This window comes from Heterodontus francisci, chromosome 12, assembly GCF_036365525.1.
Source record: "Heterodontus francisci isolate sHetFra1 chromosome 12, sHetFra1.hap1, whole genome shotgun sequence".
Taxonomy (NCBI): domain Eukaryota; kingdom Metazoa; phylum Chordata; class Chondrichthyes; order Heterodontiformes; family Heterodontidae; genus Heterodontus; species Heterodontus francisci.
Window position 1 is genome coordinate 26,185,339 of NC_090382.1, and position 14,749 is coordinate 26,200,087.

The 14,749-nt window shown below is 41.8% G+C and overlaps 1 protein-coding gene across 3 annotated transcripts in view; it reads left to right on the forward strand.

The window, feature by feature from the left end:
* The window catches only part of LOC137375787 (dedicator of cytokinesis protein 2-like), a 690,449-nt gene that overhangs the window by 187,820 nt on the left and 487,880 nt on the right, over positions 1-14,749 (forward strand). For all 3 annotated transcript variants that reach the window (XM_068043220.1, XM_068043218.1, XM_068043221.1), the window contains exons 21-22: positions 6,322-6,422; positions 10,715-10,849. In XM_068043220.1, coding sequence (XP_067899321.1) covers positions 6,322-6,422; positions 10,715-10,849 — 236 coding nt within the window. The remainder of the gene's footprint in view (positions 1-6,321; positions 6,423-10,714; positions 10,850-14,749) is intronic.

Consider the following 14,749-nt stretch of genomic DNA (forward strand, 5'->3'; position numbering starts at 1 on the left):
CAAGGAGAACAACCCCAGCCTATCTAATCTTTCCTCACAGCTGCATTTTTCCAGTCCCGGCAACATCCTTTTAAATCTCTTCTACCTTCTCTAGTGCCATTACATCCTTTCTGTAATGAGATAACCAGAACTGCACACAGTACTCAAGTTGTGGCCTAACTAATGATTTATACAGTTCCAGTATAACCTCTCTGCTCTTATATTCTATACCTCGGCTAAGAAAGGAAAGGATTTCATATGCCTTCTTAATCACCTTATTGACCTGTCCTACCACCTTCAGGGATCTGTAGACATTCACTTCAATGTCCCTCATTTCCTCTACACCTCTCAGTATTCTCCCATTAATTGTGTATTCCTATCCCCTGTTTCACCTCTCCAAATGCGTTACCTCACACTTCTCCAGGTTGAATTCCAGTTGCCACTTTTCAGCCCATCTGACCAGTCCATCGATATCTTCCTGCAGTCTACAGCTATCCTCCTCACTATCTACCAAATGGCCAATTTTTGTGTTGTCTGCAAACATCTTGATCATGCCCCCTACATTTACATCCAAATCGTTAATATATACCACAAAAAGCAGGGGACCTAGTACTGAGCCCTGCGGAACCCCACTGGAAACAGCCTTCCAATCGCAAAAATACGTCAACAATGACCCTTTGTTTCCTGCCACTGAGCCAATTTTGTATCCAACTTGTTACATTTCCCTGGATCCAAGGGCTTTTATTTTTTTCACCAGTCTGCCATGTAGAACCTCGTCAAAAGCCTTGCTAAAATCCACGTAGACCACATCAACTGCACTACCCTCATCAATTCTTCTTGTTACTTCTTCAAAAAATTCAATCAAGTTATTCAGACAACACCTACCCTTAACAAATCCATGCTGACTACCCTTGATTAATCCATGCTCTCCTAAGTGACAGTTTATCCTGTCTTTCGGAATTGATCCAATAATTTGCCCACTACTGAGGTCAGACTGACTGGACTGTAATTATTTGGTTTATCCCTTGCTTCCTTTTTAAACAAAGGTACAACATTAGCAGTCCTCCAATCCTCTGGCACCATACCTGTATCCAGTGAGGACTGGAAAATGATGGTCAGACCCTCCGCTGTTTCCTCCCTGGCTTCTTTCAACAACCTGGAATACATTTCATCCGGCTCTGGTGATTTATCCACTTCCAAGGATGCTAATCCCATTAATACTTCCTCTCTCCCTATGTTTATCACATCTAATACTTCACACCCCTCTTCCTTAACTACAGTATTTGCATCATCCCCCTCTTTTGTGAAGATAGACGCAAAGTATTCATTCAGAACCATACCAACATCTTCCGTCCCTACACATACGTTACCTTTTTGGTCTTTTATGGGCCTTACTTTTTCCTTTTTACCTTTCTCCTCTGCTCTTAATGCATTGATAAAACATCTTTGGGGTCACCTTGATTTTGCTTGCCAATATTCTTTCATGCCCTCTCTTTGCTTTCCTAATTTCCTTTTTGATTTCACCCCTCAACTTTCTATACTCCTCTTGGCTTTCTGTAGTATTGAGATCTTGCTGTCTGAAATAACCTTTCCTTTTCTGCCTTATCTTACCCTGTAAGCTCCTTGGCATCCATGGGGATCTAGATTTGGCTGTCCCACCTGTTTTCTTTGTGGGAACCTGTTTACTCTGAACCCCCTGAATCTCTCCTTTGAATGTCTCCCACTGCTCTGACACTGATTTACCTTCAAGTAACTGTTTCCAGTCCACTTTTGCTAAATAACTTCTCAGCTTAATAAGATTGGCCCTACCCCAATTTAGAACTTTAACTCCTATTCTAGCTCTTTACTTTTTCATAATTATGTTAAAACTAACTGAATTATGATCACTACTACCAAAATGCTCTCCCCCTTCCACTCCTCCCTCCTGCCCAGCTTCATGACCTAAAACCAAGTCCAGAACTGTGCCCTCTCTTGTTGAGTTGCTACATACTGGCCAAAATAGTTCATCTGAAAGCACCTTAAGAATTCTGTTCCTTCCATTTTTTTCACACTAAAACTGTCCCACTGAATATTGGGGTAGTTAAAATCCCCTACTATTACTGCTCTATTGTTTTGCACTTCTCAGAGATTTGCCTACATATTTGCTCTTCTATCTCCATTTGACTGTCCCAGTAGTGCGACTACCCCAATTTTGTTCCTAAGCTCAATCCATATGGCCTCAATTGATGATCCTTACAACATATCATCCCTCCTCACAGCTGTAATTTCTTCTCTAACCAAAATTGCCACTCCCATCCCTTTTTATTCCCCTTCCCCCATCTCATCTGTAACCAGGAACGTTGAGCTGCTATTCCTGTCCCTCTTTCAGCCATGTTTCTGTAGAATCTATCTCGCCTGTAACCAGGAACATTGAGCTGCCATTCCTGTCCCTCTTTAAGCCATCTTTCTGTAAAATCTATGATATCATCCTGCCACGTGTCTATCTGAGCCCTCAGCTCATCTGCTTTATTTGCTATACTCGTGGCATTGAACTGAATACCCTTGAGCACTGCCAAACTCTTTTTTTTATTTTCCAATCTTTGGTTCCTCTGCCTTCCATTTTCATTTCTGATTTTGTTCCAACTGAGTCTATCCTCAGGTACCTATTCCCCTGCCAAACTAGTTTAAACCCTCCGCAACCGCATTCACAAAATGTCCCACAAGGAACTCAGTCCTGGCTCTGTTCAGGTGCAACCCATCCAGCCTGTACAGCTCTTTTTCAAATCATTTCATTGGAGGAGTGATCTATAATATGACAGTGACATCACTTGATCTCTGTCAGTGTGATGGTGTAAAGGGTACACTGTGCCCCTGAATTAATGCTAACCAGGGAGCCTGGTTGTGATCTCTATGTACCAACTTGTGCATGTGAATATCAGGTGTCGACTCAGTCATGATGTCCTCCCTGTATGATTTGTACAAAGTCACACAAACTTGTTGACACTCTGCTTCAAGGCTGGCACGGAAGAATTCCCTCTCGAGGTGGTCTGGGACTCTAGGGTCTGTAAGCCACAGAAAGATGATGCCTTAATGGGAGGAAAGAGGAGAAAATTGACCAATGTGATTCCGTGATACTTGTATGTTGAATTAGAATATGGAACATATTAAAAGCATAAGTCTACGGTACAAAATTTACCACTTTCAGGAAAATGAAAATCTCACTGGCACAGTAGTTTTACTCTTTATGACATGGATGTTAAAGAACATTGATGCAGCATTGCAGAGCTTTACTCTGTGGGGCTAGTCTGTCCTTGAAGGGAGAATGAACAGGTGGTAGGACTACAGAATAGTAGCTCCGATTCTCTGATCAGTGCTCCCTGAGAGTGCAGTCCCCTGCTTGAATCATAAAGGCATAGAGTTTACATTAGTTTGTGATCAGCCAAACCAGCATTAAAGACTGAGGCTTTTTAAGTGCAGCTACATCGAGCTTCCGCAATCTATCTTGCTGGTTTAAAATATATCATGCTGGAAGCCAGCCCTGCCCACATAAGTGGCTACGTACCTCGATCAAAATAATAAGGATTTCAGGTTTCCATGGATTGCACCTGTTTGTGACTGTTCGAGGAGCTGCTTCAAATTAAGCTTGCTCTTTTAGGCACCAAGACTGTAGTGGGTCCATTTTAAAAGTTATTTAAAAAAAATGAATTTGCTGAGAAACTTATTAGCATACACCAATGACATTAGTAAATGGTTCCGTATAGTTTGTTAAAGTCGTTTACAATGATATAATGTCAGTTTCCGCACGTGTGGCTAGATATTTATTAAAAATGCTTATTTTTTGTGATAACCCCATTTTCAGATGTATTGATTAAAACAAACCAGGTTACCACTCTTAAAAATTAGTTTGTGCAGAAATTTGAACCGAAATTTCACTTTGGAAAACCAGCACAATTGGGATCCAGACTGACGAATGCACCCGAGATAGAAGTCTACCTCATGGTATTTCATTGTACCTGGCCTGGGAATGTTTGATTAGACAATGTGGGTTTTACTGTGTGGCTAACCTGTGCTGTAGCTGCACTGGAAGTGTTTGATGGGTAGAGGGAGCTTTACTCCATAGCTAACCCATCCTGTACCTGGCCTGGGAGCATTTAACAGGACAGTGTAGAGGGAGCTTTAGGGCAGGATTTCCGTCCCCATAGGGGGGCGGGTACAGAGGTAGGCGGGCACAAAACTTCAGTGCCTGTTTGCTAGCACCATCACTCACCCGGGCCATTTTCCCAGAGGTGGGATCGGGGTTGGAAGGACCCAACCACAAGTAGCAGATAGCCAATTGAGGTAAGTTAATGGCCAATTAAGGACAATTAACAAAGGCTGACTGAAATGATTAGATTCTCTCTTGTTGGAGATGGTCATTGCCTAGCACTTGTGTGGCATGAATGTTACTTGTCACTTAGCACCCCAAGTCTGAATGTTCTCCAGGTCTTGCTGCATGCAGCACAGACTGCTTCAGTATCTAAGGAGGTGCGAATGGAACTGAACACTGTGCAATCTTCAGTGAAAGTCCACACTTCTGACCTTATGATGGTGGAAAGGTCAGATGATGAAGCAGCTGAACATGGTTGGGCCTAGAACACTACCCTGAGGAACTCCAACATGGCAGTTTGAGAATTTGAATGAAGCTGTTAGATTGTCAAAATTCCCACTGGTTCACGAATATCCATTCGGACATGAAATCTGAAATCCTTACTTAGTCGGGCCTATATGTCACTATAGTCTTACCAGTATGGCTGACTTTTAACTGGCCTAGCAAGCCACTCAGTTGTACCAAACTTTCTCAGGGTAACTAAGAATGGACAATAAATGTCAGTGTGGCAAATGGCGCACACATTCCAATGATGAATAACACATAAAGAAACATAGAAATACAATAACCGAGCTCCAAGTTCCCCTTCATCCTTACCTGGGAATCTGCTGCTGTTCCTTCAGCGTCACTGGGTCCAAATTCTGGAATTTCCTATCAGAGACCATAAGAGCTGCAGCAGTTCAAGGAGGAGAACCAACAGCATCTTCCCAGTGATGGTCAAAAAATGTGGCCTTGCCAGCACTATCTACATCCCAAGAACGTATATAAAAAAAAGATGGTTGAACATAAATCCAAGGGGAGGAACAATGAAGAGACCATGAATGAAAACTTCCAGCTCCTTTTGGTGTTCTACTTTGTGAAGACAGTTAAAACATTTATTGAAGTCATTTATTTCAACCATACAAAATTACTTTGCTAGTTAAAGTTTTATGTTAACGAACATTCCCCAATTATCTTTTGTACAATAAAGAACCAAATTACTTGCAGTATATTTCACACGATTAGACCAAATTCAGGAAACAAACCCGAAGCGATCCTGAAGGCTAAACAACAACAGAACCAAAAAAATCCCAGGAAGAACAGGAAATTCATATGTCAGTATTATTTTAATTGGATCAAAACTGGTGTCACTGGGTACCCCATAAATCAGCATGACAAGTACCCCCTTGAACTGAGAAGGGCGCCCCAATAATAAAACATAGTCTCATCACATGGTCCAATCAAACAAAAATGAGCATGAAGTAAAACTAAACTAGGATCTCGTCATGATCAATTAGACAGATCATATCTTGTGGCGCCTGCAGATTGTGAAAGACCTCAAAGGTACCGGTAGGCACTGTATGGCCCTTTCCAGTGCCACCCAGTCCAAGGAAGAGAGGCAGGTAGCCAGTGATCCTGCCCATGGCCCCCACACATCCTAGGCTCGTGAGTGGCTCAGGAGCAGCTCCATGAGAAGCTCCTCTGATATACGAGCCCTCCCCTCTCCACTGTTTGTTTTCAGTATCTCTCAAAAAGAAAGCACTTGCATTTATTTAACTTCTTTCACAACTTCAGGATGTCTCAAAATGCTTCACAATAAAGTATTGTTGTAATATAGGAAACGCAGCAGCCAATTTGTGCATAGCAAGGTCCCACAATAGCAATGAGACAAATGACCAGACATGTGTTTTTTCAGTGACATTGCTCAGGGATAAATGGTGGCCAGGACATCAGGCAGAACTCTTCTGCTTTTCTTCAGGTGGTTCCATAAGATCCTTTATGTCCACCTGAGAGGGCAAATGGAGTCTTGATTTGAAGTCTCATCTGAAAGACGGAACCTCTGACAGGGCAGCATTCCCTCGGTGCACTGAATCTTCAATAAAGAGTTAGTGAAAGATGCTGGTCAAAGGAGACAATGCAGACCCTTTTTGAGAGAAATTATATTAAAAAGAATAATTTCATGTGCTGAACCTGTCCTTTCCCATAGTGATTGTAACATAAACGTTTTTATTTTACAGATATACATTATAGGGCTGATCGCAGACAGGAAATTCCAGCACTTTAATGCTGTCCTTGAAGCCTACATCAAACAGCACTTCAGTGCCACCTTGGCTTATAAGTAAGTTCCGTTGCTGTACCTGCCAGTGCAGTAGCCTTGCTTTTAATTGGGTCATCCTTCACTGTTGTGGGAATAAAATGTGACAAGTTGCAGCAAGATGTTAGACCAACAAGATGTTAAAAATAGGGTTGAGCATTTCCCTCCAGTTAGGTGAGCACTGTTAATAAATGGAGTGGATATTTATGACGACTATTAAGAAAGCTGATAGAACAAGTACATCTCTTCCTCTTCATCTATTGTAGATGTAGCGGAAATGTTTCCACTCATGGGGAATCCAGGACAAGGGGCCATAAATATGATAGTCATTAATAAATCCAAAAAGGAATTCAGGAGGAACATCTTTACCCAGAGAGTGATTAGAAAGTGTATATTACTACGATATCAAGTAGTTGCATCAACATTTAATGGGATGCATTTAAGGGGAAGCTAGATAAATACATGAGGGAGAAAGGGATAGAACGGTATGCTGATAGGGCTAGACGTATTAGGGTAGGAGGAGGCTCATGTGGAATTTAAATACCAATAATGACCAATTGGGTCAAATGACCTGTGTCTGTGTTGTATATTCTATGTCATTCTACATAGTCAACATGGTTTACCCTGAAAAATAAGATCCTCTCTTGTAATAAGCAGATGGGTGCTTGATGGTCGGCGCAGACGGGTTGGGCCTAAGGGCCTGTTTCTGTGCTGTATGACTCTATGACTCCTCTGCTGAAGGCAGTAACTAAATTTGGGGGTATATCTCTATATACAGGGGCAACACTCTCATATCTTTCCCAATAATCATACTTCACACATGTCTGCCAATCCCAACCATCTGGGTTCATGGAGAAAAGCCACTTTGGCAAGATACTAAGAATGGTTGGCATTCATGGAGTGATATCCAACAGGAGTTACCATATTTGAGGGAGGAGGAGAGAAAATTGGAAATATGAGCAAAAAACAAAAAGGTAGAGCATTTCAGATGGTAAGAAGAGCAGTGTCAAGACTGTCACTGGGAACAAATCCAAATGTTTATACCAGGAACACAAGAGTTACTGCAGCTGACCCTCACTGTTGACTGTCAGCATTTCACACAGACTGTCAGCACAGATTAGGACCTCTTTCCCGCAAGCTTGACATCCACCTATCTATGGCACACATTAGCATGAAGAGCAGTGTTGAGTGAAGGTGAGACCAAGTCCAATGCAATGGAAGCCGGATTTTGCTAGAAGTGACATGAAATGACTAATGGGGAATAAATGCCAGTTAAAACAATGGGAATGAATGGTAGTGAAAGATAGGAAATAGCAATGAATAAAGGAGGGAAAGGGAATTGGATGATATTGAAGAGGAAGAGGAATTGGGGTATGGATTGGGGAGTGGTGTTTTGGGGAGTGGATTGGCAGCATTAATTGACAGTGGGCAGAGTGAGTACCACTGAGTCACGGAGACATAGGAGCAGAATGCCAGGTTGAGTTGAGTGCCAGCGTGTGAACCAGGAATGTTAAAAGAGAAAAGGGGGTCTCTGTGAAAGGCCAGCAAATGATTGGTTCTTCCCTTCAATCTTTCACTTACTTTTTATTCCTTCAGTACAAATGAAGGATATTCTGCCACTTAAGGTGGTGTGTTTGCTCTCACATGTTTTGGCTATTTTTAAATTGCCAGCTTGTTGAGGCTCTTTCTGAAATTGTTGGTCTACTTTTGCTGGTTGTTTTAGGTTGGCACGTATGTCAACATTCTGTATTAATTGAGAAGCCATCTGCCTGAAAAACATCTGTGCCGAACCTCAGTGGAAAAGCTTCCAATTCTGCTCCTGTCTTTAGCATAGCTCAATCGCATACAGCTCCTTTATCTGGAGCTTGTTTCTTTGTGCAATTAAGATCAAGTGGCTAGTTAATTATCACTTTACTGATCTTGGAATATTGGATTATGGCAGAATTTTCGAGTTTGTCCTCTGATACCCTGTTGTAAATTCAGGTCTGCCACAGATATTCACTTGAATCAGTCAATTCTGTAAGAGGTCTGAGTGAATTACTTTATATGGTTCTGCATTCCCACAGTATGGTAATGGGGCCTACGTGCGTAATAATGAATCTCAATTGTGATCTGGACCAAATCACCTGGTCTTTCATGTTGTTCTTCAGTCTCTCTGTAGGCAGACTAAGTTAACACTAGGTGAGAAGTTTGATTTGAATTAAAAACTACTTTACTACAGAGAAAGGCAGATGTGCAGAGCAACAGGATGATTCACTTAGTTCAATCAGTATAACTTACAATTATATAAAATTATAATTATATAAAATCAGATAATTATATAAAATAAGTAACTTACCATGCTACCCCACATCAGTGGGACTTGTTACTTAATTTACAGAGTATTCTTTTTCTGCATCCTGCCCTGTAACGTAGTTAAGAACTTCTTTCCCTGCAGTCTTTCATCTGCTTTTAAAGTTCTGAGCACTTCACTGCCTGACTGTTCTCTCTGTTTCAGAAGTCCTTTTGGCATCTGCTTTCCAATACCTCACAAGCCTCTTTTATAGATAAACAGGGATGAAAGGGTTTTCCAACATCACATTGAGAGGAATCTTTCTGATTACCCAGACTAGCTGGCAAGTTGCTTATTGTTCATTCCTGGGAGAAATCACCTCTCATCTGGATGCCAAATCTTTTTTTTAAAGCTCGCTACAGTTGCAGCAAGATTTCCTCACAACTTGCAGCCTACTGTTTTGGTGTCAGCCATGGCTCAGTGTTAGCACTCCATCCTATGTGTCATAAAGTGTCATTCTAGAGACTTGAGCACATAATCCAGGCTGACACTTCAGTGTAGTACTGAGGGACTTTGCTGCACTGTTGGAGTTTTTGACTTCTGGATGAGATGTTAAACCGATACCCTGTTGGATGGACAAAAAAGATCGCGCGACACTGTTTCAAAGAAGAATAGGGGAATTCTTCCCAGTGTTCTGAGCATTATTTATCTCTCAATCAGCACCAAAAACAGATGATCTGGTTGTTATTATAATGCTATTTGTGGGAGTTTCCTGTGTACAAATTGGCTTCCTACATTAAAGTAGTGACAATAATTCAGAAGCATTTAATTGGCTGTAAAGCGCTTTGGGATGTCTGGATGGTTGTAAAAGGCGCTATATAAATACAAGTCTTTCTGTATATAATGCAGCATTTTATTTGTTCCAGTGTTCCTTTTTCAGTTGTTGGACATGTTTAATGTTGAGTCTTCAAATTCCCTTAAATCTCTTCAATTACATTGATAGTTATTTCAATATCAAATATTACAGTTGAAAGAAGATCAAAATCACCAGTGTAAATAAATCAATTATCGACAGGCGCACAATTTTTTTTTTAACAAACACAGAAAATGCTGGAAATACTCAGCAGGTCAGGCAGCATGTGTGAAGAGAAAAACAGAGTTAAAGGCTGGAATTTTATGCCCACCAAAAGAGCGGGCTGGTGGTGGGGGGACTGTAAAATGGAGTGGGAGGTGGGGGGGGCCCTTCCCGATCCACTCCCACCTCTGTTGACAATTTACACGGGGACAGCGGTGGCGAGAAATAGCCTGCCTGCCCCAGGCCAATCAAGGCCCTTAAGTGGCCAATTAACTGCCACTTAAGGGCCTCCGCCTGCCGCCATGGGTATTTTATGCTTGGCAAACGGGCGGCTGAGGCCTCAGAAAGCCCTCCTAATGAAACTAGGCAGCCTTCTTGCATTCTGGGGGGTGTCCCTCCTCATCGGGCACCCCCGCCACCCCCAACTGACCCCCCTTGGCTTGCTGGGGCCTGACCGATTTTTTAGCGCATCGCCGGGACACTTACCTTTTTTCCGGGGACGTCCTTCATCTTCCTCCTGCAGCTGGTTGTAGTCCCAGCAGTGCCTCCAGGAGCGGTGGTACTGCTGGGACTAAGAGCTGCTGGCCCGCTGATTGGCCAGCAGCTCCATTAGGCGGGACTTCCTACCTCAATGAGATGAAGTCCTGCCCAAGACCAATTAAGGGCCTGGGGAGAGTAAAATCGGTCTGGATCCCCAGGCCTGGCGGAGGCAGGTTCGCCACCAACTTTTCGGCCCCCTCCCACACCTACCGTAAAATTTCAGCCAAAGTTTCAGGTCAATGAAAGGTCATCGACCTGAAACATTAACTCTGCTTTTCTTTCCACAGATGCTGCCTGAATTGCTGAGTATTTCCAGCATTTTCTGTTTATATTTTTGTTTCAGATTTCCAGCATCTGCAGCATTTTGCTTTTGTACAATTATATACATTTGTCATTCCTCTTCATTTTGTTCTGTGAATTTTACTCTAGAAAACTGATGACTGTGTTGAAAAACTACCTGGATTTATGTTGCGCAGGCAAGCAGTGTGAACCAATCTTACGAACATTGAAAGCACTGGAGTACATCTTTAAGTTCATCGTGAGGTCTCGATCGTTATTTGCACAGTAAGTTCCAGACATTGATTTACTTCTCTTATTAATTGATCATTTTAACATTCCATTATCTTAATCAGACCGCTTGTTTAAAAGAATAGATATTTTTAAAGTATTTCTGGTTTAATTGTAAAAACAAAAGTGGGGTTCTGAAGGCGGTCCATAAGCTGCCAGAATTTAACATAGTAAGCACTTTGGTTATCAATCTTCTAAAAATATTACTTGATCACCATTGGATTTAAGAATTTGGACAGGTGTTTCTGACATTTGTACGGAAGGCTGTAGTGAATCCCAGTATAAATGGATGCAAAGCAGCTGCCAAAACCAACACCAGTTAGAAGGAGGTGTCGCCCTGTCCTCAATAATGAATAATAAAGCTGATTTAAATAATAGATCATCGTCTAGTTGAGAGTACTTCTCTTGCCATTTCTACTTGAAGTAGAACTGATATATTATGATGAAAAATCTTAAGCAATTGATTATAAATGGTACAGAAAAGAATATTTAACTAATTGCCTTTATACTGTTATAGCTTCTCCTAGCTTATTTATATACTCATCCATAAAGATTAGAGAGGTAATAAGCCACCAGTGACAGTCCTCGACAGGAGCCATTTGAATACCCACAAACTTCTAATGAAGTAGATTAGCTCATGTGGTTAATCTTTTACTACTGAGTCAGAAGGTGATGGGTTCAAGCCCCACTCTAGGCCTTAAGCATGTTATCTAGGAATGACAATACAGTACTGATGGAGTACTGTGCTGCCAGAATTGTTGTCCTTTAGGTGGTGATTCTATTGGCCATTTAAAGAGATTATACTCTAAAACAATTCGTTAAACGCGAACAGTGTTGAGATGTTCCTGAGAGACAATATAAGATCCTATATGAATACAAATCATTCATTAATGCGGATGATAAAAAATAAAATAAGTTAGATTAGAATATTAAAACAGATAATGAAACATGGTAACTATCATCAAGTTATCATGTTGAATGTCCTTGGGCTGAACTTTGCCATGTCCTGCAAGTCCTGCCTCCGGGGCCGAAAGTTAGAGGTGACCCTGCTTCGATAGGTGGCGGGACCTGGGATGGCATTACCAACAGTGGCCAATTGACAGGCTGTCACCAGAGCTGCCATCAATTATATTTTGGGGAAAAACAAATCCAATTAAGGAGGGCAGCCCGGCTCCAGTGAACATCAACACAAGCTCGAGGAACAGCATCTCATTTACTGATTAGGCACACTACAGCCTGCCGGACTGAACATTGAGTTCAATAATTTCAGAGCATGATTGCACCCCCCCCACCACACCCTTTTATTTTTAGTTTTACTTTTTTTTATTTCATTTTATTTTAATTTGTTTCATCATTCAATTTTTTTTACCATGTGCCTGCCCGCTTATTTTTTCATGTTTGTGCTTTTGGCTAGGGCTTTCATTATTCTGTCTTTTAACACCCTCTCTGCACTAACGCTTTGTCTTTCACCACACTATTTACACACTCTTTGCCTTTGCTCCATGACCTCCTTGCCAGTTATTCTCTGTGACCCTATGTCCTATCAATAGCAAGAAGCTTTTTCCCAGAGTGGGGGATTCAATTACTAGGGGTCACGAGTTCAAAGTGAGAGGGGAAAAGTTTAGGGGGGATATGCGTGGAAAGTTCTTTACACGGAGGGTGGTGGGTGCCTGGAACGCGTTGCCAGCGGAGGTGGTAGACGCGGGCACGATAGCGTCTTTTAAGATGTATCTAGACAGATACATGAATGGGCAGGAAGCAAAGAGATACAGACCCTTAGAAAATAGGCGACATGTTTAGATAGAGGATCTGGATCGGTGCAGGCTTGGAGGGCCGAAGGGCCTGTTCCTGTGCTGTAATTTTCTTTGTTCTAATACCTCCCCTTTGTTCTCTTTTGCCCCACCCCCACTCTATTTGCTTAAACCCTATTACATTTCTAACCATTGCCAGTTCTGATGAAAGATCACTGACCTGAAACGTTAACTTTGTTTCTCTCTCCACAGATGCTGCCAGATCTGCTGACTATTTTCCAGCACTTTTTGTTTTTATCCCTATTTTTCTATGTTCCTCTGTTGTGCAGCTTGGTGGGACCTTCCTTGCCTGCTTCCATTTGTTTCTATCGAATCATAGTTAGATAATCACCTGCAATGCCTTCTCTTCCAACTCTCAACATTAGATTTGGAGTTGCGCAAGGATCTATTCTTAGCCCCTTCTATTTCTCATTTGCATGTTTCTCCTTGGCGACATCATCTGAAAACACATCAGTTTCTACATCTACACTGACTATACTCAGATCTATCTCTCCACCACCTCTTTTGACCCCTCCACTATCTCTGATTAGTCACACTGCTTGTCTGACATGCAGTCTTGGATAAGCATAAATATTGGCAAGACTGAAGCCAGTGGCTTTAGTTCTGCCACAAATTTCATTCCCTGACCACTATTTACACTCCACTTCCTGGCAATTGTCTGAAGCTGAGCAAGACTATTCACAATTGTGGTGTTGTGTTTGAACCTGAGATGAAGTTTCAACCAGCTATCCGCTCAATCACCACCTCTGTACCATTGCCTGCCTCTGCCTCTGTCACGGCTCATTAGCTGTGGAAACCTTTATCCATGGCTTTGTCACCTCTGTACTTGACTATTGCAATGCTCTTCTGGCTGGCCTCCCATCTTCCACCCTACATAGACTTTTGCGCATCCAAAACTCTGCTGCCTTTATCTTAACTCATTCCAAATTTCATTCACCCATCACCCCTGTGCTTGTTGACTTGCTCCCAGTCCAACAAGAGTTCAATTTTAAAATCTTCATCCTTGTTTTCAAATCTCTCCATGGCCTCGCCCCTCCCTATCTCTAGAACTTCCTTCAGCCCTAGAAGCTTTTGAGATCACGTGTGGTGGAAACGGAGACAATCAATGATTTCAAAAGGAAATTGGACAGCTGCTTGAAGGAAATAAATTTGCAGGGCTACGGGGATCAAGCGGGGGAGTGGGGCTGACTGGATTGCTCCGTGGAGAGCTGACATGGAGTTGATGGGCCAAATGGCCTCCTTCTGTGCCATAAATGACTCTATGACTTCTCCAATTCTGGCATCCTGTGCCTCTCTGATTGGCAGCCGTACTTTTAACTGTCTTGACCTCGGGCTCTGGAATTCCCTCCCTAAACCTCTTTAACTCTCTCTCCTCCTTTAAGATTCCCCTTAAAACTTAACCCTTTGATAAAACTTCTAGTCATCTGCCCTGACATCTCCTGTGGCTCGATGTCTAAAATATTCATTGATAACACTCTTGTTAAGTGCCTTCAGGTGCTTTACTATGTTAAAAAATGCAAGTTGTTTTATTATTTCAAAAGCTACTTCTATAAAAATAATTTGTCTTGACATTGCACCTTCTTTCATTTCCGATGACATCAGAAAGCATTTGTTTTGGAACTACTGTCTCTTGTTATGAGGGGAAATGCAGCGAGATCCCACAAAACAGTAAATGGGATGAATGACCAATTACTGTGCTTTGGCATTATTGGTTAAGGACAGAATGTTGGCTAAGACACTGACAGATGTCCCTGCTCTTACTTGAATAATATCAACCTGATCCATTGCAACATGCAGTCAGAACTATGGTTTAGCATCTCTTCTGAAGGATAGAAAACAAATGTGTTTTGAATAATGCACTAATAGAAATTGCCTTGGATTAAGGCTGAGAATTGAAAATACAAATCTTCATTAAGAGATGACCCAACTAACTATTACAATCTCGAGAGATTGATTTCAGTGTTTTCTGCTTCTGGAACTCTCTTCCGCAACCAATATGCCTTATTACTTGCTAAAATAAAAGCAAAATACTGCAGATGATGGAAATCTGAAATAAAAACAGAAACTGCTGGAAGTACTGGAAAAC